The sequence below is a fragment of the Martes martes genome (assembly GCF_963455335.1).
Source record: "Martes martes genome assembly, chromosome: 4".
Classification (NCBI taxonomy): Eukaryota; Metazoa; Chordata; class Mammalia; order Carnivora; family Mustelidae; genus Martes; species Martes martes.
The window spans coordinates 174,319,039-174,344,315 of NC_137891.1; the positions used below are offsets into that span (position 1 = coordinate 174,319,039).

Genomic DNA, 25,277 nt, shown 5'->3' on the forward strand with positions numbered 1-25,277 from the left:
CCCATGCCCCATACCAGCATCACCGGGACTCTAAAGACTGAATGTCTTGTTCATTTCAAAAGTATTCTGAGTCTTATTTCTCAATGTTAGTAATTGATCTGGATCCTTGACTTTGCTGTCCCTGGTTCAGTTCTGTCAGTCTGAAGGGTTCCGGGATAGCCATTTTTATAGAGTGTTGTTTGAGATCACAGCATTCTCAATGACTTGTGTATCCGAGAAACCCGTGTCTGACAGCAGACTTTTTCTTCCTGGTGGAAGAGGAAAGAGGACAGGATTGGCCAACAGGGAGAGCAGGAAGGTCGGAGGGGGAGTCAGAAGATGTGTATTTGATCAGAGCCTAAGGTGGCTCAGCGAAGTGGGCTGAAAAGCAGGGGCTGGGGGCAGAGGGCTGGCCCAGGCCACGGCGGGGGAAATTCTTGCCAGATCTTAAGCTAGAGAGTGATAAGATCAGGTGTGTGGTTTTTTGTGTGTTTTTTTAAAAGATTTTATTTATTTATTTTAGAGAGAACACACACACACACACACACACACACACACACACACACGAGTGGGGGTGGGGCAGAGGGTGAGAATCCCCAAGCAGACTCCCTGCCTAGCAGGGAGCCTGGTGTGGAACTGGATCTCCTGGCCTATGAGATGAGATCATGACTCATGAAATCACCATCCAAGCCAAAACCCGGAGTCGGCTGCCCAGCCAACTGAGCCACCAAAGTGCCCCAGTTTTTTTGTTTTTTGCTTTTTAAAGATTTATTTATTTATTTGAGAGAGAGGGAAAGAGTGAGTACGGGCTGGGCCAGAGGGAGAGAGAGAATCTCCAGCAGGCTCCCTGCTGAGCTTTCCCGCCCGGCTCTGGGGCTGGATCTCAGGACCCTGTTCAACCGCAAGCCCCAGAGACCATGACCCAAGCAGAAATCGAGTCAGACCGGAAAGGGTCTGAGCCATCCAGGTGCTCCTATCAGGTGTGCCTTTGAAGAGTTCCTACAGGGGAGCCTGGGTGGCTCAATGGGTTAAGCATCTGCCTTTGGCTCAGGTCATGATCCCCAGGGTCCTGGGATTGAGCCCTGAGTCAGGCTCCCTGCTCAGTGGGGAACCCGCTTCTCCCTTTCCCTCCCGCTCCTGTTCTCTCACGCGCTCTCTCGATTTCTCTCAAATGAATAAATAAAATCTTTTTTTTTTAAAGATTTATTTATTTATTTATTTGACAGAGATGACAAGTAGGCAGAGAGGCAGGCAGAGAGAGAGAGGAGTAAGCAGGCTCTCTGCTGAGCAGAGAGCCGGATGTGGGGCTCGAGCCCAGGACCCTGGGATCATGACCCGAGCCAAAGGCAGAGGCTTTAACCCACTGAGCCACCCAGGCGCCCCTGAATAAATAAAATCTTAAAAAAAAAAAAAGTTCCTACAGGAAGAGGAAAGAATTAATTGAGAACCCCAGGAATTATGGGTGTTGTCTGCCTATGCTGCTCTGGGCATCTCTATTGGACTTGAATCCGACTGCCCTCCCCACAACGTGCGGCCACCTTCACAGGACCCAACATCTGTGAAAAACATCTCCAGGGTCTGGACACATCTGGAAAGAATCTGGCCAATTTGGTAGCGCCCCCCGCCCGCCGCCTTCCCAGCAGGGCGGCGCCTTTCACATCCTTTTTCTCCTCCCCAAGCCCATAGGGGGCTGACTTGACCAAAATAGACCGCCTTGCAGGCTCGGGGCAGTTGCCTGAGCTCACCTCTAGGTGGCACCCTTAACCATTAAACCCCTCGAGCTTCCACCCGAAGGCGAGAGAGCCGAGCGAGAAAAAAATACCAACCACGTACAATCACCTTCTTAGGTGCACAACATTGTTTCTGTTTTACAGTCGATAAAACTAAGGTTCCAAGAGAGGTGAAGTCATGGATCCAAAGCCACACAGACAGGAGAGGTAGTGGAACTCAGCTTCTCTTGAGCCTCAGTTTACTCATCTGTGAAATGGAACTGACCTACCTCTAACCTCCTCTGGCAATGTGACTCTGTTTTCTGGCACTATAGATTTTCCTATTCTGCACATTTCAGGTTGATGGAATCATACGGTAGATGGCCTTCTGTGTCTGGTTTCTTTCACTTAGCACAATGTTTTCAAGGTTCATCTGTGTTGTGGCACTTGTGTGTAATTCATCCCCTTTTATGACTGAATAATTTTCCATTGTATGGCTATGTCACCTGAAATATATCCATCCAACCACTGATGCATATTTAGGCTATCTCTATCTTTGGTTGCTACGCATAATGCTGTTATGAACATTCATGCACACATTCTTGGATGAACATTTATTTTCAGTTCGCTTGGGTGTGTATCTAGGAGTGATATTCCTGAGTCCTATGGTAACTCTGTGTATAACTGTTTTCCAAAGTGGCTGTACCAATTTACATTCCAACTAGCAAGGTAGGAGAGTTCCAATTTCTCCACATCCTGGACACTTGTTTTTGCCAGTCTTTTTGATTACGGTAGTCCTAGTGGGTGTGAATCTCATTGTGATTTGACTTTCTTTTCCCTAATGAGCAGAGACACCCCCCCCCCCACACACACACACCCTTCCTTCCTACAGCTCCCTCTTGGCTTCTCTCTCTCAATTTTAGATTCATGTGAACAGGTAGGTAACACACTGGAGGTCTGTACCTTCAGGAAGTTTCTATCAAGTGTTTTGTACTTTGATAACTAGGACTTTGAACAGAGGGAATCTGAGGCTTTTTTCAGAAGATACAACAGGGATGAGGTACATCACTTGGAATGGAGTTGGCTTTGGTTTGGGGACTTTTCTTTTTGATTGATTGATTTATTTTAGAGAGAGTGTGCATATAGGGGTCAGAGGGGCAGAGGGAGAGAGGAGCCCTAAACAGGCTCTATGCTTTTAAAAAAATATATTTTATTTATTCCTTTAGAAAAAGAGAGAGAGAGCGCGCACAAGCAGGGGGAGCAGCAGGCAGAGGGAGAAGCAGGCTCCCCCCTGAGCAGGGAGCCGGGAGCCCAATATGGGACTCCATTCCAGGCCCCCGGGATCATGACCTGAGCCGAAGGAAGACTCTTTACCAACTGAGCCACCCAGGCGCCCCATGCCATCCCCATTTCAAAGGTGAAGAAAGTGAGGCTCAGAGAAGTCTGGCAAGCTGACCAGGAGCACAAGCTAGGAATGGATGGGGCAGGAATTCAAGTTCAGGGAGACAGACTACAGATATGCCCCACAGGAATTAGTCCGTTCCCAGGCAGTGAAACTAAAGCCAGCCCTGACGGCCCGAAACTCAACCACAGAGAGCTGGCTCATGGCCCCCTTGCTGGCTCCCTGCGTTCTCTCAGCCCCGCCCTGCCACCCCCATTTCCCTTCCTGGCCCTGGGGCTCTGCTCCTTCCCCAAACCTGCTCGGCCACAATCCCTTCCAGGATCCCTCATCTGTAAAATGGGGATAATAACAGTGTCTGTCCCAGAAGGGTGTTGTGAGGGTCATTACCATCCCCGTTTCAATAGTGTCTCGGAGACCTATGAAAGCAACTGAGTAGAAGCCTTGTCCGTAGTTGATGGTTGAGAGGTGGAGTAGCGGCCTGCCCAGGGTTGCTCAGCTAGGAAGTGGGAAGTGGGACTCGCATCGCAGCCTCCTTGCCACTAAATAGAGCTTTGTTTGTTGAGTCAGAATACACTTAGCATGGAAAGAGGGCATGAAACTCTCTAACTGGGAGAGGGTAGGCAAGCAGGGAAGGCTTCCTGGAGGAGGTGACGTTTAAGCTGGACCTTGAAGAACGGTGAAATATATAGACTGGAATGAAGGGGGTCTGCATACTGGAGATAAGGCCGGAAATGTGACCACAGCTATTTCTTGAGGTTCTTCAGGAAACAGACTGTGTGCTGACAGCTGTACCTGATCTCATGAGATTTCCCCATCACCCTATGAGGTGGGTGTTAATAGGGTGAAAAAAGTGAGGCTCAGAGAGTTTATAAAACTTGCCTGGGGTCACACAGTTGGTAAAGTGACTGGGTCTGGATTGGAACCCAGTGCTGTCTGCTACAAAGTCTGGGCTCTTGATCGTCGTGCATTAGTGTTACGTCATCCTCGAGATCTGAGTATAAGGACCAGATATGAAGCTGGGGACCAACTCTGGAGGGTTTTGAATGCCAGCCTCAGACCCGCATAGAAATCGCGCAGCACCAGGCAGGAACTGGCAGACTTGGAATTTAGCTTCTTGCAGCTAAGGTCACTTCTTGGAGCCTAGGCATCTCTAAGCTGGAGAGACTGGGAATGTAAATGGATTATTGGCAATGAAGGTTTTGAATGAGGGAGGGAGGCTCTTGTGTGTGACAAAAGGATTGTTTAGGAGAAACATGGAGATGTTCAAATATTTACTGAATGTGGGGCTCTGGGAATGTCACTGAGAACAAGACATAGCTCTGCACTCTGGACCCCCAGTCCCCATCCAGGCCTGCAAGGAGCAGGCACAGCTTGGGGCGGGGGGGGGGGGGGGGAGGGAGAAAGCTTTTAATGGAACAAACAAGGGCTCAGAAGCTGGCCTGTCCAGATTGGACCGCCAGTTCTCAAGTCAGTGAATCTCTCTGTGATCCTGGGCAAGTTACCTAGCCTTTCCATCTCTCCAGTCTTTACCACGAAGACCATCGTGCCTCCTCCCGGGATTGTTGGATTCAATGAAATAAAACAACTAGCAGGGTGCTTGGCATACTGGAGGCCCTCAGCAGAGGCCCTCAGTATCCTCCTATGATGGGTATAAATATTAGGCTCCACCCATCGCCCCCCTGCCAGGAAAGAAAACAGGTTCCTGGCTTTCATTTTAGCGGGGCAGAAAAAGGATATAAAAGCGTATATGCAAAATAATCAAACGCCTTTGGCCTGGGTAATGTGCTGCTAGGTCCCGGCTCAGGACAGGACTCCGTGCCCAAATTCCCTCGCTCTCCCACTCCCCCGTCCCCGCCTCAGGGAATCCAGGCCCCTTCCTCAGCAAGCTCTGGCTGCTTCTGCACAGTACCGCACCACGATCCCAGCCTGTTTCTCCCGCGGCTAGGGCCGGCGGGCGCCCGGCGACAGGAGGTGTGGTGGCCCCTTTAAGCAGCGAAGCTCGTGTTGCAATCGCAGCCTTGGGAACCGGTCCTTTCCGGGGGGTGGAGCCTGTGCCAGTAGCGGCGGCCAATCAAAGCGCGGCATTTTCCGCGGGAGATCCGAATTTCGCGGCACGCAGTTTGGCGCTAAAAAAAAAAAAAAAAAAGAGAAGAAGGAGGAAAAAAAAGAGGCAGAGAAAGACTTGGGGACCAGAGAGCCAGGCGAGAGGGAGTCGGTGCAATCGGCCCCCCTTTCCCGTCTGAGCGCATTGCCTCTCCTCCGAGCCCCCGGCGACCCCAGAGACCCCTACCAGGAGCCAGCCAGACCCCAAGCGCCGAGGCGTTTCGGGGGCGCGGGGCCGTCCCGGGTCGCCGCCGCCCTCGGGGTGGGACAGCCACTGGCCGTGCCGCCGCCGCCGCCGCCGCGGGGCGATCTCCAAGCGGGGATCTCCAAGCGCTGCTCAGCTCGGCCGCTGGCCAGGAGGGGAGGGTCCGGCCTTGCCCCGCAGGCGTCCATTGGCGGCTTTCCCCGGCCTCCGCGCCATGCCTCGGGCGGTGTGAGCCTCCGCGGGCTCCGGAGCCCGCAGGTGCCTGCGGGCGCGCCAGGCCCGGTTGGGGAGGGGGCGTTGCGCTCGCCATGCTGCGAGGGCCCCGGGCCCTGGCTCCAGCCGCCGGGCCGCCCTCGAAGGGACTGCACGCGATGAGCCCTACCGAGCTGTGGCCGCCCGGCCTCAGCAGCCCCCAGCTCTGTCCGGCCACCACCACCTACTACACCTCGCTGTACCCGCAGACTGTGCCTCCCACTGCGGCGCCCGGCACCTGCCTCGACGCCACCCCCCACGGACCGGAGGGCCAAGCTGTGCGATGCGTGCCGGCTGGCCGGCTGCCGGTAATGCTGGGGACCTCCCCACCGCCGCCCACCGCTTCTCCCTCTGCTTTTGCGGGTGTGGGAAAGAAGGGAGGGGCGCCTGGGACCCAGTTTGAACGAAGCAGGTCGAGTTGGGGAGGGAAAAGAGGGCTTTTAGCTTCCAGAACAACCCATTGCCCTGCATATCTGAGTTGAAGGAGCCCTTCATTTTCGGACTTGGGATGAAATAACCATGCATTGGAGTGGAATGAGCACTGGACTGGGAGTGCGGAGACTCAACCCACTACCCCCAGTGCACCGTGTGACCTTGAGGAAGTCCACGGAGCTGACATTGCCACCGTTCCTTCATTCTTTCATTCATTGTTTGGTCCAGAAACTGGTACTGGGCATCTGCTATGGCACTGGTATAGGGATTGGTCTAGGCGTAGAATGGGGACTTTAAGATGGGGGGCAGGGATGGGGTGTCTCTCAGGTCCAGTCTAGCTTGGACAGACTCTAAATTTCCTGTACAGCCGACTCTTTCCGAATTATCTGCCCTATGGCTCTCCCAGGCCCAGTCTTCCCTCCCAGACAGCCAATAGCAGGTGCAGACTGGGGGCAGCCCCCTGGGTTTTCTATTCAGATGGACTTTTCCTTCCTCAAGTCCCCTGGCCATTGCCAGGGAGGGCCTTAAATGTGGTGGCACCAGGTACAGGGTGTGTTTTGTGGGAGTGGAATTCCTGGAGCCCTTGAGAATGGAAACAACCATAGGGTAGAGGTGGGTGGGGTGGGAAAAGCCCTGGGGAACTGGGTGGTGGATGGGGAGCTTGGTTTCTGGTCCTGGCTGCCACTGATTCAGTGTGGCCCTGGACAAGTCTTGGCCCCAGTCCGGGCTTACATTTCCTTTTCTTGAAAATACATCTGTCCATGGCTAACTCATCTCAGATCATTTCCAGCTCCTGGTCCTGGGTTTTGGAAAGCAGCTCCAGGGAGGGGAGATGGGGGTGCTGTAGTTTGCTTTGTTGTGAGTGGTGTGGATAAGTTCAGGTACAGAGAGATAAGACCAGCCCTCCCTGCCGTAGAGGCATCTGATCAGACCTTTGTTGGTGGACAGGCACAGACCCCCAACCTTCCCCGTATGCAGCAGGCACAAGTCCCTGCTAGGGGAATCATGCTTTGCCCATGCTCAAGGCGTTAAACTTTCCAGAGCCCCTTCCTGCACGAGGGAGCCAGGGGTGCTATCCCATTTCACAGGTCAAACAGCCAAAGATAATTGAGACTGGGTATCTATCTTTATGTTCAGCATTTTACAACCTAACACAGTTTTGTACCCTGGGAAGGAGGAGGCCTTAGTAGCTCCAGGGAGAAGCTGAGACACAGAGTAAGGGTATGATCTGTCCAAGGTCATGCAGGGAGGTGTATGACCAAGGCTGGTGATCATTGGTCTCTTCTCTAGCAGCCTTGACTTTCTGCAGGACTGCCTGACCGAGGAGCTGGGTGCCCCGGGCGGGGGAAGGGGCTCAGTGGAGGGTGCAGTCTTCTCTGGCCAGCTGCTTTCAGGCGCCCAGGCGGGGTTTCAGTGGCTGCGTTTCAGTAACAGCTGTGGTTTTGAACTGCTTCCCTCCCAGAGGAGCCCGAGTGCATCTGTCTGTAGCTCCCTCCCAGAGGGGCTCAGTGATCACAGCAAGAATGGTTCTCTTTTACTGAACGCCTCTCGTGTGCCAGTCACTGCTTGGCACTCCTCACATTCATTATCTTGGCCAAGATGCTTGGGATGAGGCATCTTCCAGATGAGGAAACTGAGCAGAGACGTGAAGTCACTTGTCCAAGTCACAAGCCAAGAAGTGGGAGAGTCTCCTTGCATCAGACTGCCCTAAAGGCCTGTCAGGCCCAGAGCCCCCTCTCCCATCAGATGCCCTCTGGCCCCCAGCCCCATGGGCAGGCCCGGCCCCCTGCTTACTCATTTTACCAGGGTGGGACCTGGAGCAGCTCCAAACCCAACCCTGGGTGTGGCTGCTTGGGTTGTGGCCAGGCTGCAAAGGGCAGGGTGAGTACGATCTATTGGGGAGCTGCTGTTTAAAGGGACCTCAGGGATGGCAATCAAGTTCAGTGGCAGAATAGAAGCCTGAGCCCTGGTCTCCTCACTCGCTGTCTGGGACTCTTTCCAGCACCCTCTGGGGAAGGCTTGGGATGTTCCTCTACGGAGTCCCTAGTCCAGCCAGGCACATTACGTGATTTTGTCTTATTCCTATAGGAATCTGTAAAGAGGGTGGGATTCTGCTTGGTTCTTCTTTTTGTCTGGCTTTTCCAAAGTCCCCCTGAGAAGCTTGAAAGCAAAGGAGCATGTTAAGGAACAACCTTCTGAGGCAGGTCAGATGTGGAAATGCAGGCTGCTGAGTGGTAGGGCTGGGATCTGGAACACTTGCTCCTACCCCCACTGCCTAAATCAGGACTTGGGGCTTGGAAAAAGCCTGGCTTCATTCCCTAAGTGACCTTGGGCAAGTCACTTCCCTTCCTTTGAGCCCCACCTTGGTCACCTTGCTGCCCAGAGTGGGGCTGAGTCTGGGCATCTCTGGCCCCCTCATTTCTGGGGCTGCCTCTTCTCCCGAGGGGTTGGTGAGGAGCTTGAATCCAAACCAGGCCTTTAAGAAACAGCCAAAGGGGCTGCCTCCTAAGAGGGTCCAGATTAGAGCAAATGTGCCTTTTTTCTTGGCACATGCCCGTCTCTTCAGCTTTCCTCTGCACTTTCCCCTCGCTGGCGGCCCTGGACCTTTCGTGATAGTGGCTTCCTTGTGGGAGCCAGGCGCTTTGCTGCACTGTCGCTGGGTCCCCGGCCGGGGTGGAGCAGAGTATGCCCATTTTACAGGTGGGGCTCCAGAGGTCAACTGACTTGCTGAGCTCACCCAGCTAAGAAGGAGGGAAGCCTGGAGGGGAACCCAGAGGGATCTGACTCCAAGCCCTTTGCTCTGGCTCTTCTTGGTCCTCATCTTCCTGGACTTGTCCTCTGCCACCTCTGTTCTGTAGGCTCGGGCACATCCATGGGCCGTGCCCCAAGGCGTCAGGGAGATGTCCTTAGATGAGGGACATTTTGCTGCTTGGGGATGCTTGAAGTACAGGGTAAGGGGAGGGACTGTAAGGGAAGGGAGGGAACTGGTATGTGTATATAGAGTAATGGGGGCCCGTGGGCACAACCAGGCCTCGGCTCAAGTTCCAGCAAAATCTGGGGGAATGTATGCAAAAGAGCTGAGACGGCCTGGCACAGGCTTTGGAGTCAGACAATCCTGGGTTCAAACTCTGGCTCTGCCCTTTGTCTGTGTGACCTTGGGTTCATGCCTTACCCCCTCTGAGTCTCCGTTTCTCTTCTGCCAAGAGAGATTGCCAGGACTGATGGTGCAGGACTGATGAGCACGTGATAGGCCCAGTACAGATACTCGGTTCAAGGTCCTTCCTTCTCCCTGCTTTGCAGGTAGTGAGGCTCTTGCTCGTGTTCCATGAACTCAGCAGGGCCTGGCTCCTGTTGGGTGGGAGAGGTGGATGGTGTTGGGGAGACCCTGGGCTGCCCCACTTCTGTCTCGGGTAAAACTCAGCTTGACTTCTCTTCCTCTCCCTGCTCTTGGCTTTCCTTCTTGAGGGATGGGGGAAGGGGCCTCGGATGGACAACCTCGATCAGGATTGATGAAGACGTTGGAGTTCACCAAGTCCCAGTTACTTCAGCTGTTAAATGGGGCTTGGTGTGCTGGGGAGACTCGGTGAGGTGGCGAATGTTGGGGCTCCGCCCAGGGCATGTGGAAGTTCTCAGTGAACGACTGGGCCTTTCTCTAGAGACAAGATAGTTCACATACCCTAGAATCTAGGATCTCACCAGCTGAGAGGTTAGAAAAAGAATATGCCAGAGGGTCTTCAAGAGGAATGAGCAGGGACGTGCTTGGATCATGTCCAGGTCTGGATAGGGGTGGATGAGAGGAGCATCATATCCAGGCTCCTCAAACCAAGGAGCGGGTCTCCTGGAATCAGTCCAGGAGGACTGCTTGGAGGAGGCAGGAGCAGGGAGGGGAGCTGATAGCCGGAAGCGCTGTCACCACTTCCCACACCTGTCAGCCCAGCTGTGCTCAGCAGCAGTTAGAAGTGTCAGACCCGCCAAGCATGACCTCACTGTTAAAGGTTAAAATAGGCCTCTCTGTCCCAGCTGGCTTCAGGGTGTCTGGGTGATTAGGGGAGAGGGAGTAGAAGGAAATAGGCTCAGGGGCCCCCTGGAGGGTGTGTCAAAGAAGAGACCAAGCCTGGATTTCAGGAAGGGAGTCCACATTTTCTGAACGACCTACTGTGTGCTGAGACGTAGGGTGAGCACTTGGCAGGGGTTATCTCCTTGGTTCCTCACAGTGGCCCCTCAAAGCAGGTGTCTTCTGCCTCATTTTACAGAGGAGGAAAGTGAGGCTCCTAGCTGTTGCATACTTCCCCAAGTCTCTCTCTCTCTCTCACACACACACACACACACACACATGCAGTGAGCCCACGAAGGAGCTGGGAGAGTCAAGTCCAGGCCTCTGACCTATGCCCCAGTGCCCCAGTACCCTAGCCCTGCCCCTGCCCAGCCCTAACAGGAGAGAGGAGAGAGGCCCCTTCCGGGCCAGTGCAGCTTCTGGGCCTAACTGGGGCCTGGTGGCAGCGGGGTGAGGAGCAGATGTCTGTGGTTCCATTTCCCCAGCAGGTGTTTCCCAAGCTTGGCGGGAACAGGCAGGGGGAGCAGGGGGAACTCAGCTGTTTGTCCTTGAGATGCAGGGGAGGGATTCATTGTCTGCCCCTCTCAGCAAAGAAAGATTGGCAAATGGAGTCTATTCAGGAGGCCCCCGGGGCCCTTGAGCTGGAGCCCAAACATGGGGGTGGGGAATGTTTGCTCGGCTTCCCGATGTGGGCACCTCCCTGGGGTGTGGCACGGAGCCAGGAAGTCCCCTGCGCCTGGGCGGATGCCCAGCCCCACCCTGATAAGGGCCAGCTGTGGGGCTGTGATGGGCACCAGGGCAGGCTGGGCCAGCTGCTCGTGCACTCGGTGGGGTGGGAGGCGCTCCCCAGCCTGATGTGGTTTAGGTCCTACCCACCTCTTCCTCCCTGCTTCAGCCTCTGGGTGCGGGGGTTGGGGATGGCGGATGTAGAAGTGACCTGGGGGCCCATTATGACGGAACCCTGAGCCCTTGGCCAGACTGGCTTCGGAAGTCTTCGAGCACCCGCACCTCAGGCTGAGGCTCAGGACTCCTTTTCCCCCCAAAAGCTCGCTTGGCCGGTCACTGCTGTTTCCTCACCAAGTGCCGAGATGTTTCCCCGGGACTGGCGGTAAACTGAGGCACAGAAAGCAGCTGCCGGTGGCCTCCATGCTTTGGCCCCGACTCAGGGAAAGACTGAAAGAGGAATGATTCTCAAACTCTGCCTCTCTCTCCTCTCTCCAAGGCCAAAAGGAAGCTGGACCTGGAGGGGATCGGGAGGCCAGCGGTCCCTGAGTTCCGGACTCCCAAGGGGAAGTGCCTTAGAGTGGACGGTCTCCCCAGCCCCAGAAGTAAGCCGCACAGATGGGGCATCTAAGGGCAGGCTCAGGAGGGGGGTGGGAGGGGAGGGCAGGCAGGGGCAGAGGGCAGCGCCCTACCCACATCAGCAGGAGTGATATTTGTGGCACACTTCCCGGTTTACAAAGCAGGTTCCTCTGCCTTCTCTCACGGGACCCTGCCAGTCGTCAACACTGTCCCCCTTTCCCTGATGAGGCGGTCAGAGACTCAGAGCCTGAGTGATTTGCCCAAGGTCACCCTGGCGGTGGCGGGGAGGGGTGTCAGGGCCCAAACCCAAGCGGGCACTGCCTCTCCCGCACCACGCACCACTCTTGTGACCTCAACGTGGTGACTGGTGTTTCACTTGGGAGCTTACTCATTTTTTTTAAAAAAAGTTATATTTAGTTCAGTCTGACCTTTTCTAAAACAGAGACTCCAGCTCCAAGAGGAGCAGGGCTAGTCGGGGTCTTTGTCCCACAGGCAGAGAGCTGAGTGAGTGATTCCAAGGGAAGCCTGGATTAGTCTAAACCGTGAAGATCCTGGGGCTGCCTGGGGTGGGGGGTGTCTTTCGAAAGGTAAGCTGCAGGAAATTTCTTGATATGTTCTTGATATTTCTTGATATGTTCAGTCAACATCCTGGTTCCAGCCAGAGTTTTAGAAACTTAGGTTAGGGAGGAACAATAATTTGGGGGGTCGGAGACCTCATGAAGAAGGTATGTCACTGGGTAGGAAGCATGGGGGTCGGGAATCTGGGCAGGGCTCTGATCCCCCCTGCCATGAGCCTTAGCTGTCTCTTCTGTAAAACAAAGCCCAGCTGGGTCAGGGAGGGCAGGAAAGCTGGCCCTCCTGTCGTGGGTAGAGGCTGCCTGCAACATTTTATTGAGAGACACTAGGAGTACTGATCATTCAGTAGTGTCTGCCAAGGGCCCCAAACATGACTAAAACCACCTGTGTGCCCAGTGCCTGCCATCCGTATGTGACGGGGTCCGAAAGTCCCCTTCCGGAGGAATCTGACGCTCTCCAAAGCTCAGTTTCCAGAACTCTTCCATGGCTAGCTTGCTGTAGGACTTTGCAAGTCACTTGATTGCCAAAGTCCTCTTGTGGTTTAAGATACTGCCGCTGGGATGTGGTCTTGTGACATCAGCCTCATTAAGAAAGTCTCTTTTTTTCACGAACCTGCCCCACTTGGTATTATAGGACTGATTCCTTGCAGATAATCATTAGGCTACACGTGGAAAGAAAAGCAAGTCGAAAAATGTGCCGGAGTCCCAGCCCATCATTCTCTTTCTCTCGTTACCCTAATTGCAGATTGCTGGCAAAGCTGGCAGGAGAGGGGAATGGTTAAGGAGAAAGACTCTGGAGCCAGTCTGCCTGGATTTAAATCCCAGCTTTGGCACTTTCTAGCTGAGTGAGCTGAGCGAGTTACTTTCCCTGTCTGTTCCTCAGTAGTCTCATCCATGAAATGGGGATGGTTGTACAGCAGCCTCTTAGGGGGTTGCAAGGATTGAATTTGTTGCATATGGAAAGTGCTTAGAACAGTGCCCCTACACACAGTGCTTGTCATTGTTGGTGGTGGGGGTGTTGATACGGCTCCCTTAAGCTATGGTGGGAAGGTGCTCTGAACCAGGAGTTAGAAGAGGCTTGGTCTCGAGTCCTGTCCCTCCTGCCCCTGACTGTGAGACCTTGAACAAGTCACATTCCCTCTCCAGGTCTCAGTTTCCCTGCGTGGACAGGGGTGGCGAGCAACCATGAGGTTTACAGAGCCTTCGCGGTGCTCTATAAACTGGAGAGTGGTTGTTCCTGTGTTCATGGGAAGGGCGGTACCTGCTAGGTCCCCATCCGGGGACGAGGTTGCCCAGGCTGGCTCTTCCTGAGCGGTGACTGGGCCCCTTTCCCCCTCAGCCCCCAAGTCCCCTGGAGAGAAGACTCGTTATGACACGTCGCTGGGGCTGCTCACCAAGAAGTTCATTTACCTCCTGAGCGAATCCAAGGATGGGGTCCTGGACCTGAACTGGGCTGCCGAGGTGCTGGACGTGCAGAAACGGCGCATCTATGACATCACCAACGTGCTGGAGGGCATCCAGCTCATCCGTAAGAAGGCCAAGAACAACATCCAGTGGGTGTGAGTGCCTGGGCTGGGGCCGATGGTGCCTGTGGGTGCACGTGCCGTGGGTGAAGGTGGGGGAGGGGCACGATAGCCAGTGGGTGCGGGGCGGGGGGCTGGCGCCAAGAGCAACATCCCATAGGCTTACATGCTGGGAGCTGAGCCAAGGTATTGAAGAGGGATTTCTAGAACATGTAAAGACTAAGAGGACCCAGATCGTCTTGAGTAGGGGACCCCAAGATTCCCCTCTTCTAGGTTAGCAAAGTCCCCTGGACCTGGGCTGTTGCAACTGACCCTCTTTCCAGCTCAGATCTGAGTCCTCCGGGCTTCTTTCCTCCTACGAAGACCAGAGCAGACCTGCAGGGAACCCAGGCAAGGCATTTGGGGGGAGGCTGGGGTGTAAGGTGGACCGTGTCGAGAGCCCCTCAAAAGCAGGGTCAGGCTTGACTTGTCTCTTTTCCCTAGCCCAGCCCCCGAACTTCAGGTTCCATTCCCAGTGGCTCCCTGCCGGCTAGGCAGGACCACTGATTTGCACAGCCCAGGGAGCGCCACTGTAGACCACGCCGATGGCCCCGTTCTGGGCAGGTCTGGGCAGGTCCGCGCGGCAGCCCTAGGGTTGGGGCCCCTGGATGTGGACTGAGACTGACACTGGGGAACGGCTCTCTTCCCAGAGGCAGGGGTATGTTTGAAGACCCCAGCCGGCCCGGGAAGCAGCAGCAGCTGGGGCAGGAGCTGAAGGAGCTGATGAGCACGGAGCAGGCCTTGGACCAGCTCATCCAGAGCTGCTCTCTGAGCTTCAAGCACCTGACGGAGGACAAGGCCAACAAGAGATATCCTGTCTGGTGGGGGGTGGGGCCCTGCTGCATGCTCTATCCATCCTGAGTTCCTGCAGAATCTCCCCTTAGGGGGCAATCTCCCTCAGGGTCTGTCATGTCTATTTCTTTTCTTTCTTTCTTCCCTTTTTTTTTTTTTTTTTTTTTTTTTTTTTTTAGAGATTTTATTTATTTATTTGACGGACAGATCACAAGTAGGCAGAGAAGCAGGCAGGGCGGGGGCAGGCTCCCCACTGAGCAGAAAGCCCAATGCCAGGCTCGATCCCAGGACCCTGAGACCATGACCTGAGCCGAAGGCAGAGGCTTTAACCCACTGAGCCACCCAAGGGCCCCTCTTTTTTTTTTTTTTTTTACAAACATTTCATTTTATTTTATTTTTTAAAATATCTTATTTATTTATTTGACAGAGAGAGAGAGATCACAAGTAGGCAGAGAGGCAGGCAGAGAGAGGGAAGCAGGCTCCCCGCTGAGCAGAGAGCCATGACCTGAACCAAAGACAGAGGCTTTAACCCACTGAGCCACCCAAGCACCCCTCATAGACAGTTTTTAATGTAGCTACTAATCCTTCCTATTTGCTTGATCCACATGGAATTGTTGCTATTGGACCATTTTTTACAAAAGCACCAACCTCATGTGATTTAACCTAGTGTTTAGAATGATTTGAGACTGTCTTGCTCAGACTATGTTCTGGTTTGTTGAGAAGGCCTAGAACCAACATTTAGATTTTTGTTTATTGTTTTTTTTTCTTTTAATTTCTTTATTTGAGAGAGAGAGCGAGCGAGCACAAGCAGGTGAAGCAGCAGGCAGAGGGAGAGAGAGAAGCAGGTTCCCCACTGAACAGAGAGCCTAACATGGGGCTTGATCTGAACCGAAGGCAGCTGCTTAACCAACTGAACCATCCAGGCGCCCCTAGAATCAACATTTAGATCGATTTGAGATTTCTGCTTTTATAAAGCTGGATTGTAATGAATATCTTTGTATAAAGAATATTTTCCTTTATTTTTTACTTATTTCATTAGATTCCTAGGATTAAAATTATAAACATGGACTTTGCTTAGGTTTTTCTTTTTCTTTTTTTTTTAAGATTTTACTTATTTATTTGACAGACAGCGATCACAAGTAGGCAGAGAGGCAGGCAGAGAGAGAGATAGGAGGAAGCAGACTCCCTGCTGAGCAGAGAGGCCGATGCAGGGCTCCATCCCAGGACATAGAGATCATGACCTGAGCTGAAGGCAGAGGCTTAACCCACTAAGCCACCCAGGCGCCCCTGCTTAGGCTTTTCATCCATTTTTCCCAAATGGCTCCACCATCTCATTGGTTTTAGGATCTCACCTTGTATTTTCCGAAGGATGCTAGGCATTGGAGAAATATACAAAAGTAAGATAGGTCTTACTACCTGCTCAAAGATAAGGATCTAGTCTGAGAGATAAAGTCTTTTTTTTTTTTTAAATATTTTATTTACTTATCTGAGAGAGAAAGAGAGAGCACAAGAAGGGAAAAGGGATAAGCAGACTCCCTGCTGAGCGGGGAGCCTGATGTGGGGCTCGATCCCAGGACCTCGAGATCAGGACGCGAGCCGCAGTCAGACGCTCAACGGACTGAGCCACCTAGGCTCCCAAGACAGTCTAGAAAATGGACCAGAGGCAACATTTTAAAAAATTAATTAAAAAAGTGATTCGTACTCCCATTGGTTTTCTAAAGGGATCCACGGTAGCTTACGATGTTAAAAGGACGGGTAGTCGTTTTTGGTTATTTGTAAGCTGCGGAAGGAGTGAGAAAGACATGTTCAGAGGCTTTGTCTGGCAGGCTGGGGATTTGAATTTTGACCGGTTACTTCTCTTGACTCTCGTGCCCCTACACTGGCCTACGTGACTTACCAGGACATCCGTGCTGTTGGCAACTTTAAGGAGCAGACGGTGATCGCTGTCAAGGCCCCTCCGCAGACCAGACTCGAGGTGCCCGACAGGAGCGAGGTGAGAGGGGGAGCATTCGGCGGAAAGAAGGTTAAGGAGGGTCCCAGGCTGCGCTGTAGGCTCTGTGCCTGGCCCTGCCTGGCCCCAAGCTTCTCTGAACCATTCTGGTGCCTGTAGCAAGATTGGTGGTCTCTGAGCTGGCGCAGCGACGGCAGGAGCTGGAAAGGACAACAGAGGTCAGCTACTGGTCTAAGAAAATCTCCACTCTTTCTGCACCCACCAGCCCCTGCACTCCTGTGCCTGCACGCCGTGGTACTCGTGCTCACCATGATCCCTTCCCTTCTCACCTAGGTTAAAGACCCAAGTTCTTACTACTTCCCTAAGAGGCCCTCTGGGCTCTGACCTCACCAGCCTCTTCTCTCATTATGTCCCATTGTGCCTCTGCTTTAGCCCCTATGACTTCTCTGCTGTGTCACCACCACACTAAGCTCGTTCCCAGTATAACACATTCTGCCGCTGCTCCCTCCAGCTGAAATGCTCCTCCCTTTGACCGCCTGGTTTACTGCTATTCGCCCTATAGGTCTCAACTCAAACCGCACTTCCTCAAGGAAGCCTTCCCAGATTACCACCCCCCACCCCTCCCAGATTTCATAAGTACTTGTGCTTTTCTATTGCACTTACCCTCCATTTGCTGGAAGATACGGGTGATTATGCGATGATACTGTGCTTCGCCTATTAGAGGGTTAGCTCCACAAAGACATGCTGCACGCCTGTGGTACCCCTGGCCCAGAGCTGGACATGTCCTAAGTGCTTGAGAAGTAATTTGTTTAATGGAAGGACATTAAGATAAATGGGACCTCACCCCTGCCCTGAAGGAGCTCAGGACCTAGTGGGAAAAAGACCCAAGGAAGCAGTCATGTTGCCATTTATAGATTTAAGGTGCTTCGAGGGCCCAGAGAAAGGACAGATAGAGGAAGAGCCCATAGACAGTTACAGGTATTGGGTCCTAAAGAATGGCCAGGACTTTTGTCAGGGGGAACAGGAGTAGAGAGAGGGCCCTGCAGGTACACTGGGGAGGAGACCTGAGTGCGTGCTGGAATGGCAGGTGTGTGGTGGGAGGGAAGAAGCAGGGGAGGGAAGGCCGAGTATGAGGACTCCTGGTTATAAGTAACAGAAAGCCAAGTCCAAATGGCTTAAGTCAGAGGTGGGGGTTGGAGGGGACTGTGGGGAACCAAGCGACAGGTCCAGAGGGAAGATGTGGAAACTGCAGGCAAGGCTAGATGCTCCTCATGTTCTCCGTCTTTCTCTGCCATTCTCTGTGCTGTTTCCATTCCTAGGTGGGCTTCCCTCTTCCGGTGGCAAAGGTAATTTTCATGATCCCAGCCCCGCAACCCGAGTGGGTGACCTTCCCGGCCTGCTCCCCAAGCTCACCCACTGGAGCTGCTGGGAAAGCTGTTGTCCCCCCAAACTATATGACTTGAGAATGGCAGAGGAGTGGTTTCCCAAAGGAGAATCAAGATGTTCTCCCTCACAGAAGGGAGTCTGGGGGCCAGACAGGCAGAAAGAGCAGATGTCCACCTTGGGTCAGACGGGGCAAGCGTGGGGGCCCCGCTCAGGAGTGTAGCTTGCTCACATGGATGGTGGGAGGCCAGGGTGTCCATCCATTTGGCCAAACCCATGAGTCAGTGCCCAGATGCCCAGAGCCGTGACCTGGCTTCTCTTCTTCCTCTAGGAGAACCTGCAGATATACCTGAAGAGCACCCAGGGGCCCATCGAAGTCTACCTGTGCCCAGAGGAGGTGCAGGAGCCCGACAGTCCTGCCAAGGAGCCCCTCCCGCCGACCTCCACCCTTGACCCCAGCCCTGACTCCACCCAGCCCGGCAGCAGCACGGACCCTGGGATGACAGAACCCGTGGCATCCCCAGGTAGGACCCTCTGTCTAGAAGAGTAGCAGGTGGGAGAGCACCCAGCCTTCGAGTTTCCTCCTCCATGGCAACATTTGTTGGGCAAGGGAAAGCTCGCACTTTACACTTTATAAAGCCTGTATGTGTGTGGGAGGATGAGTCTGCTCTGGGTCCTGGGTTTGAATCCCTGTGTTTCCAATTACCAGCTGTGTGACCTTGGACAAGTCACTTAACCTCTCTTTGCCTTAGCCTCATCTGTAAGTTGGGCACAATAACAGTATCTACTTCGTAGGTTGTGAGGATTGAATGAATTCATATAGGGAAAGGCCCTTGGGATGGTGCCTGGCAGTAACTGCTGGCTATTCTTGTCATTGTTAACCTGCCAGTACTGCTAGAACCACACTTCTATGAGGACTACTACCAGCAAAGCCTCTGGCACTCAGGAACCCCGCAGTAAATGGGAGCTACAGATTTTTGGAGGAAGGCTCAACTAAAATTTTTTAAGTCACAGCTATGTAGTGGGTACATCTATGTTATCACATTACTTTTCTTTTTTTTTTTTTTTAAGATTTTATTTATTTATTTCACAGACAGAGATCACAAGTAGGCAGAGAGGTAGGCAGAGAGAGAGAGGAGGAAGCAGGCTCCCCGCTGAGCAGAGAGACTATGCGGGGCTCGATCCCGAGACCCTGGGATCACGACCCGAGCCGAAGGCAGAGGCTTTAACCCACTGAGCCACCCAGGCGCCCCATCACATTACTTTTCACAGCAGTTCATGAGGTAGGCATTATTGTTCCCAGTTTAGAGATGAGTAAACTGAGGCAGAGAGGTGATGTGACTCACCCAAGTTCTCCTTGGGCAACAGAACTGTGTCTTGACCCTCTGTCTCTACACACCTAGCTCAGTCCTCTCTCCGTGAGGCTCGGAACAGATCAAGGAAGGGGTTCCTGACCGGAGCAGTTCCCTCTTGCTGGGAGGTGGACCGTACAGCTAAAGCTGGCTCTACCGGGCTGCAAGTAGCATGAGGCAGTCATCAGGGAGCAGAGAGGCGGGACAGGTCTCAGGGAAGGAGTCCAGAAGGAGTAGAAATGGGAGTCTGGGAAGGCCCTTCCCCCAGGATGGTTTTTCCTTTTACTGGGATCGCACAGCAGGTCAGCCTGACACATCCTTTGAGGCTAGGGAGGCCAGTGTTCAACTTTCTGTTTTTTTAGCTCCAGAATTCTCTTAAGTAGAACTCCAGTGTTTAAACAAACCAGAGCTCAAACTGGTCTGAAGGAAGAGGCTTGGTGGGGTGTCCACAGAACACGGGCTGGATTCCATTTCTTTGACTCAAGGGTCCACAAACTATTGCCTGCAGGCCAAATCTGGCCTGTTTTTAAGTGGCCTATGAGCTAAGAATGGTTTTCATGTATTTAAAGAGTTGGGGGGCAAGAAGAAAGTGACTGTGTGACAGAGACTGTAAGTATCCTGCGAATCCTAAAATACCATCTGGCCCTTTTCAGAAGTTTGCTGAGCCCTGATCTAACTCAGCCCTTCATTTTACACATGAATAAGTGGAAGTTCAGAGAGGGTAAGTGACTTCTCTGAGGTCACACAGCAAATTGGAGGCAGAGCTTGGACAAAAGCCCAGACCCTCAGCTCTTCTCTGGTGGTCTCTTCTCTGTCGGGCTTCTCCCTGCACCAGCCATCTGTCCCTCCGGGTACCTCCCAGTGCCTATCTCCCATGCCAGACCTATGCCACACCCTGTTTTCTCTCCTGCTTCGCTCTGCCTTCTTACTCCACTGTCAACATGTGCACAGCTCTCCCAGTTAGAGCCACTTTGAGTTCAGATGTCCTCTGAGACCTGGGGCAGAGTGGGGGGGGGAGGGAGCCCTCCAGCATAAGTAAGGGTGAGGTTTTTACCTCAGTTTTACTGATCAGTCATGCTCCTAGAAGGAGTAGAGGCTGACAGAGTGCTTGGCGGTGGGGCAGCCTAGGAGCCAGCTCTGTGCCATGGGTGCCCCTCTCCACCCTTGCCGTGTGGCCTCTTAGTGACATCCTTGGCAAAGGGAACAGAAGGACAGTTCCTGGAAGGGGTACACACACACACACACACACACTCTCTCTCTCTCTCTCACACACATACTCTTACACACTTTCTCACACGCACTCACACTCTCAAACACACACACTCACACTGTCTCTCACACACTCTCTCACACATTCTTTCTCTCTCTCACACGCAGACACATACACACACTCCACGTTCTTGCCTAAAGCAGAGCCATTTTGAGGTCTGAGCGCCAGGGGACCCAGGTTCTGCCATCACCAGAGGGAATCACTTCCCCTTTGGGGCCTCAGTTTCTCTCATCTGTCATGGAGGGGCTCTGGATATGGGTTGTCTCTAACATCTCTCCAGGCTCTCACATTCTGAGGTAAACGTAAATGTTGCTACCGTGCAGGAGTCAACGCTGGGAGCCTGGGGCTTGAGTTTGCAGTGTCACCTGCTGTGACTTGGTGACTGTAGGCGGGACACTTCGGCCCCTCAGAACCTCTGTTCACACGTCTGTAAAACCGGGACATGTAAAACTCCCTCACGATTTCTGGGTGGGTTACAGGCAGTGAGACAGCGTGAATGTGATTTTTTAAAAAGCTTCTGCGAACCGGGCGCCTGCTCTGTGTGGTTTGGAGATAGAGCGTGAGTCTGAGCCGTCAGAGTGGGCACAGATAAGAGAGAGCAGCTCCCTCCTGGGTGTGATAAGCAGCCCGAGAGAGCAAGGTCCGACCCGCAGGGGCTTCCACACGCGCCGGTTATCTCCTTGCTGTTCAGCACGTCAGGGAGGTAGCGCCTTCCTTCCCCTCCTGAGAAAACTGAGGTTCCTGGTTCTACAGCTGGCGAGGGGTGGGCCTGGGGTCCGAGCCTGGACACCCCTCCCCCACTCCCAAGCCCAGCCTTTCACTAGAACCCCTGCAGGCCTCAGCAACCCACTAAAGAAACCTGCCATTTTTTTTCATTCACGTACATTTAATTGGCTCCTTTGAGCCTCAGTTTCCTCATCTGTAAATAGGGGTCCCAGTATTACCTCCTGTGGGGCCCCTTGAGGAGGTGAAACCTGGAGAGCAGAGCTGGCCATGGTAAGCCCTTGGTAAACCAGAGCTCTTCTTATTTTTACTTATTTATTTATCCATTTATTTATTTGAGAGAGAGAGAGAGAGCATGAGAGGGGAGAAGGTCAGAGGGGGAAGCAGACTCCCCGCTGAGCAGAGAGCCCAATGTGGGACTCGATCCCAGGACTCTGCGATCATGACCTGAGCTGAAGGCAGATGTTTAACTGACTGAGCTCCCCAGGAGCCCCCAGAGCTCTTCTTCTTCTTCTTCTTTTTTTTTTTTAGAGATTTTATTTATTTATTTGACAGACAGATTACAAGTAGGCAGAGAGGCAGGCAGAGAGAGAGAGGAGGAAGCAGGCTCCCTGCTGAGCAGAGAGCCCAATGCGGGGCTCGATCCCAGCACCCTGGGATCATGACCTGAGCCGAAGGCAGAGGCTTTAACCCACTGAGCCCCCCAGGCGCCCCCAGAGCTCTTCTTATTGATGAGGGTTTTCTCCCTGCACTTATCACTGAGTCCTCTCTGCAACCCTGCAAGGAGGGGAATGCGTGTCCCCATTTTAGAGGTGAGGAAGCAGAGGCTCGTCCACGTTAAGTCACTTGCCCACAGATACACAGCGAGTGAGAGGTTGATCAGGCAGGCGGACACACCAGCACGGCTCTGTTTTCCAAGGAATGCTTGGTTGGGGTTTAAGGCATGACTCAAATGGTGAGATTCCGGGCATCAGGATATATTTGGGGAGGGATTCCCAGCGCCCTATTCCTCGTCCCTGTGTAGGAAGTCGCCCTGTGACATCTGAGGAGAAATGCTTTGGTGTGCTCGAAGCAGCCGAGCCAGTGTAGCTGGAGAGGCTGCGTGTGAGCAGAAGGAGGCGGGACAGAGGGAACAGAAAGGCCTGCGGGGGCTACGTCCTGGGGGGCGATCTCAGCGCTGGTCAAACTTGGATTGTCTTCCAAGCCATTTTAAGCTAGAGCACAAGGGTCAAGGCAAGGTGACTGGGAAGAAGTGTCTCGGTGGGAGATGACGGGCTAGACCAGGGTCCCAGCACTGGAACTTGAATGGACTGGGTGCTGGGAAAATGGCAGGATTTTTTTTTTTTTTTTAAGATTTTATTTATTTACTTGACAGAGAGAGTGAGAGGGAGCACAAAAAGGGGAGGAACAGAGGCAGAGGGAGAAGCAGGTTCCCCGCTGAGCAGAGAGCCTGATGCAGGGCTTGATCCCAGGACAGTAGGATCATGACCCAGGCCGAAGGCAGAGGCTTAACCCCACTGAGCCACCCAGGCGCCCCGGTTTTTTTCCTTTTTAAAAGATTTTCATTATTTAGTAATCTTTACACCCAACACGAGGCTCACACTCACGACCCCGAGGTCAAGAGTCGTGTCCTCTTCCAATGGAGCCAGCCAGGTGCCCCAAGTGGGTAGGAGTTAGAGACCAAGAGATCCCACCTCCTTCTAGAGGTGGGAGAACAGGGGCAGTGGCTGGAGCTGCTCTGGAAGAGGGAGAGGGTCCTCTGCCATTGGGTGTGAGGCAGGTTTGGAGAGAAGAAGATGCCCATTCATCCAGGGAAGGGGTGGGGGAGGGCCGTTCCTGGGCTCTGAGGTCTGACCAGAGGCTTTTGGGCACCAGTTCTAAGTGTGACCTCTGTCTGCTTGTCTCCAGCACCAGCACTGACTCCCCAGCAAGTCCCGCAGCCGCCAGCGCCCCCGCCCCTGCCGCTTGTCCCCCTGGAGGCCACCGACAGCCTGCTGGAGCTGCCGCACCCACTTCTGCAGCAGACCGAGGACCAGTTCCTGTCCCCGAGCCTGCCGTGCAGCTCTCCCTTGATCAGCTTCTCCCCGTCCTTGGACCAGGACGACTACCTGTGGGGCCTGGACGGGGGTGAGGGCATCAGTGACCTCTTCGACTCCTACGACCTTGGGGACCTGCTGATTAATTGAGTGGCCTTGCCTGTCCCAGCAGCCCACCCTTGGCTCTACCTCCGCACAGACGGACAGGCCCTCTGCCCGCGCAGGGACGTGGGACACAAGGTGCTGCCCTAGGGATGGGGGGGGCCTCTTCTCTTTCTCACCCCCCCAGCCAGCTGAAGCTATCTCGGAGAGGGGGTTTGGGTGAGGAGTGTATTAGGGGTTGGGTCCTCTCTTTCCTCATGGAAGCTGGGCCCAGGAAGGCCCATCCAGCTTCTGACCTCTGACCTCTCACAAGAAGGGCTACAGGTGAGGCAACCAGGTCCAGGGAAAGGCCCTCCCCTCGCCTTTTGGGGGGGGGTGAATTAGGACCCTGAATTTATCAAGAAGCACTTAATGCCTTTGTATTTATTTCAGGTTGAGTTTTGTTTGTTTGTCTTTCTTGAGTTTTTAGCAGGGAGATTGTTTTAGTTTCTAGTAAGACTTCTCAGACGGGCCCAGTGCTATCCATGGTCCGAGGGCAGCCCAGGGCTTCCTGGGCCCCAGGCCAGTCCCCGTAGCCGTGGGCCGGGTCTCTGGGGGCTGTCCAGTCTGCTAGAATGCTACTTGCACTTCGGCCTCGTAATTCTTGTAAATGGTGGCCACAGGCCCTTTGGTTCCTCCTGCCCATCCTCTCCTGCTGAGGCACCAGCCTTGGGTTCCCGGCCTCCTCTGTCCCAGGGAGGGTTGCAGGGAGCCCTCCCGGGGAGGTGGCATCAAGCCTCCAGGTGTGGAGACCCACTTCCTGTGGAATTCCCTACCTCTCCATCCCCTTAGAACGGGAAAAACCACCTTCCAGGGAGTCAGCACTGAAAGGCCCCCCTCCCCGGGGGAAACACGGACAGGAATGTGGAAGCAGCTAGAGGGCTGCCGAGGCCCTTTCCTCCATTTGTGCCTCTGCTTGGGACGGGGGCTGTCTTACCCTGAGCACCTGGGAGGGAGTGGCAGCCCCGCATAGAGAAAGGTGGGGTTAAAGCAAGAAACTGCCAGAAAGCAGCCCCTTGGGAAGCTGCTATCATGCTCCCCTGGAAGGATCTGTTTACTGAAGGGAGTAATTCTTTAAGGATCTCCTCTTCTCTGCAGCTCTCACACAGACCCCCCCCCCACGCCACCCCCACCTCAGGACAGCGGTGACCAGGGCTTGGTGGCATTTTAGCTCCTTTTGTCACGGGCATGCCGAAGGGCTGGCAGGAGTCTTCATTGCGGACTAGACCTTGGCCCTGATGGGGAGACAGGCTTATGTTACCTCTTCAGGCTTAGGGTCCTGAGAAGGACTTTTGCCCTGGCCTGTCCCCCGCCCCCAGAGGCTTGACCGTCCCAAGGTGTCTCTGCAGCCCACTTGGGTGTGGGGGAGGAGGTCAGCTCTCTTCCCCACCCAACGTGGGGCGAGGCTGCCCTGGGATGAACCAAGGCTGTGCCCTCTGGAGCGTGGTAGCCAGGGATGGTGGTCTTAGAGGCCCACCACCTACCCTCAGGGAGCTAGGTTTCCTCAGGGGCTTGGCTGGGCAGCACTTTTTTTTTTTTTTTTTTTAAGTTTGTAGCATTAAGTTGGTTTTAAATATGAAGTTGGCCTCATGGGATGGCTCCTGAGTTGCGCAGAAGCTGGGGATGTGGGCTTCTTTGGGGGTGGGTCTCATGTGAGTTAATGCTCGCATGGGGACAGCGTGCCTTGTCATTTTCACAACTTCCCGGGCCCCTGACTGTGCCCTCTCAGGAACAGATGTCCCGCTCTGGAAACAGGGTTCATTTTGTAGACTTTACAGACATGCTGTTGGTCCCCCCTCTCCAGATACTCATAGGGGTATCATCAGAAGCCTGCTTGAGAGCCCACTATGTCCTGGGTCAAGGGACTACCTCAGCCCTTGGGCAGGGGACAGGAGTGTTGCTTGGAATCCTGTTGGGGGCCTGTGGGGCTGAGATGGTTTCGCTGTTCTGAGGTGTCTGGGCTGCCATTTAGCTATCTCCCATTTCTGAAGACAGAGACGTTTGACTTCCATGCCTTTGGCTCTGCCTAGAGTCTTCTCCTAGAATTAAACCAG

The 25,277-nt window shown here is 53.8% G+C and overlaps 1 protein-coding gene across 1 annotated transcript; it reads left to right on the forward strand.

Moving 5' to 3' along the window:
- Positions 1-5,706: 5,706 nt before the first annotated feature.
- On the forward strand, positions 5,707-23,609 carry E2F2 (E2F transcription factor 2; the record flags this gene model as incomplete). Its single annotated transcript, XM_080801388.1, is given in 7 exon segments — positions 5,707-5,958; positions 11,359-11,464; positions 13,353-13,572; positions 14,226-14,394; positions 16,247-16,360; positions 18,033-18,225; positions 22,955-23,609. Coding segments are annotated over 7 exon segments (1,332 nt in total). The 3' UTR covers positions 23,233-23,609.
- Between the last annotated feature and the right edge of the window lie 1,668 nt (positions 23,610-25,277).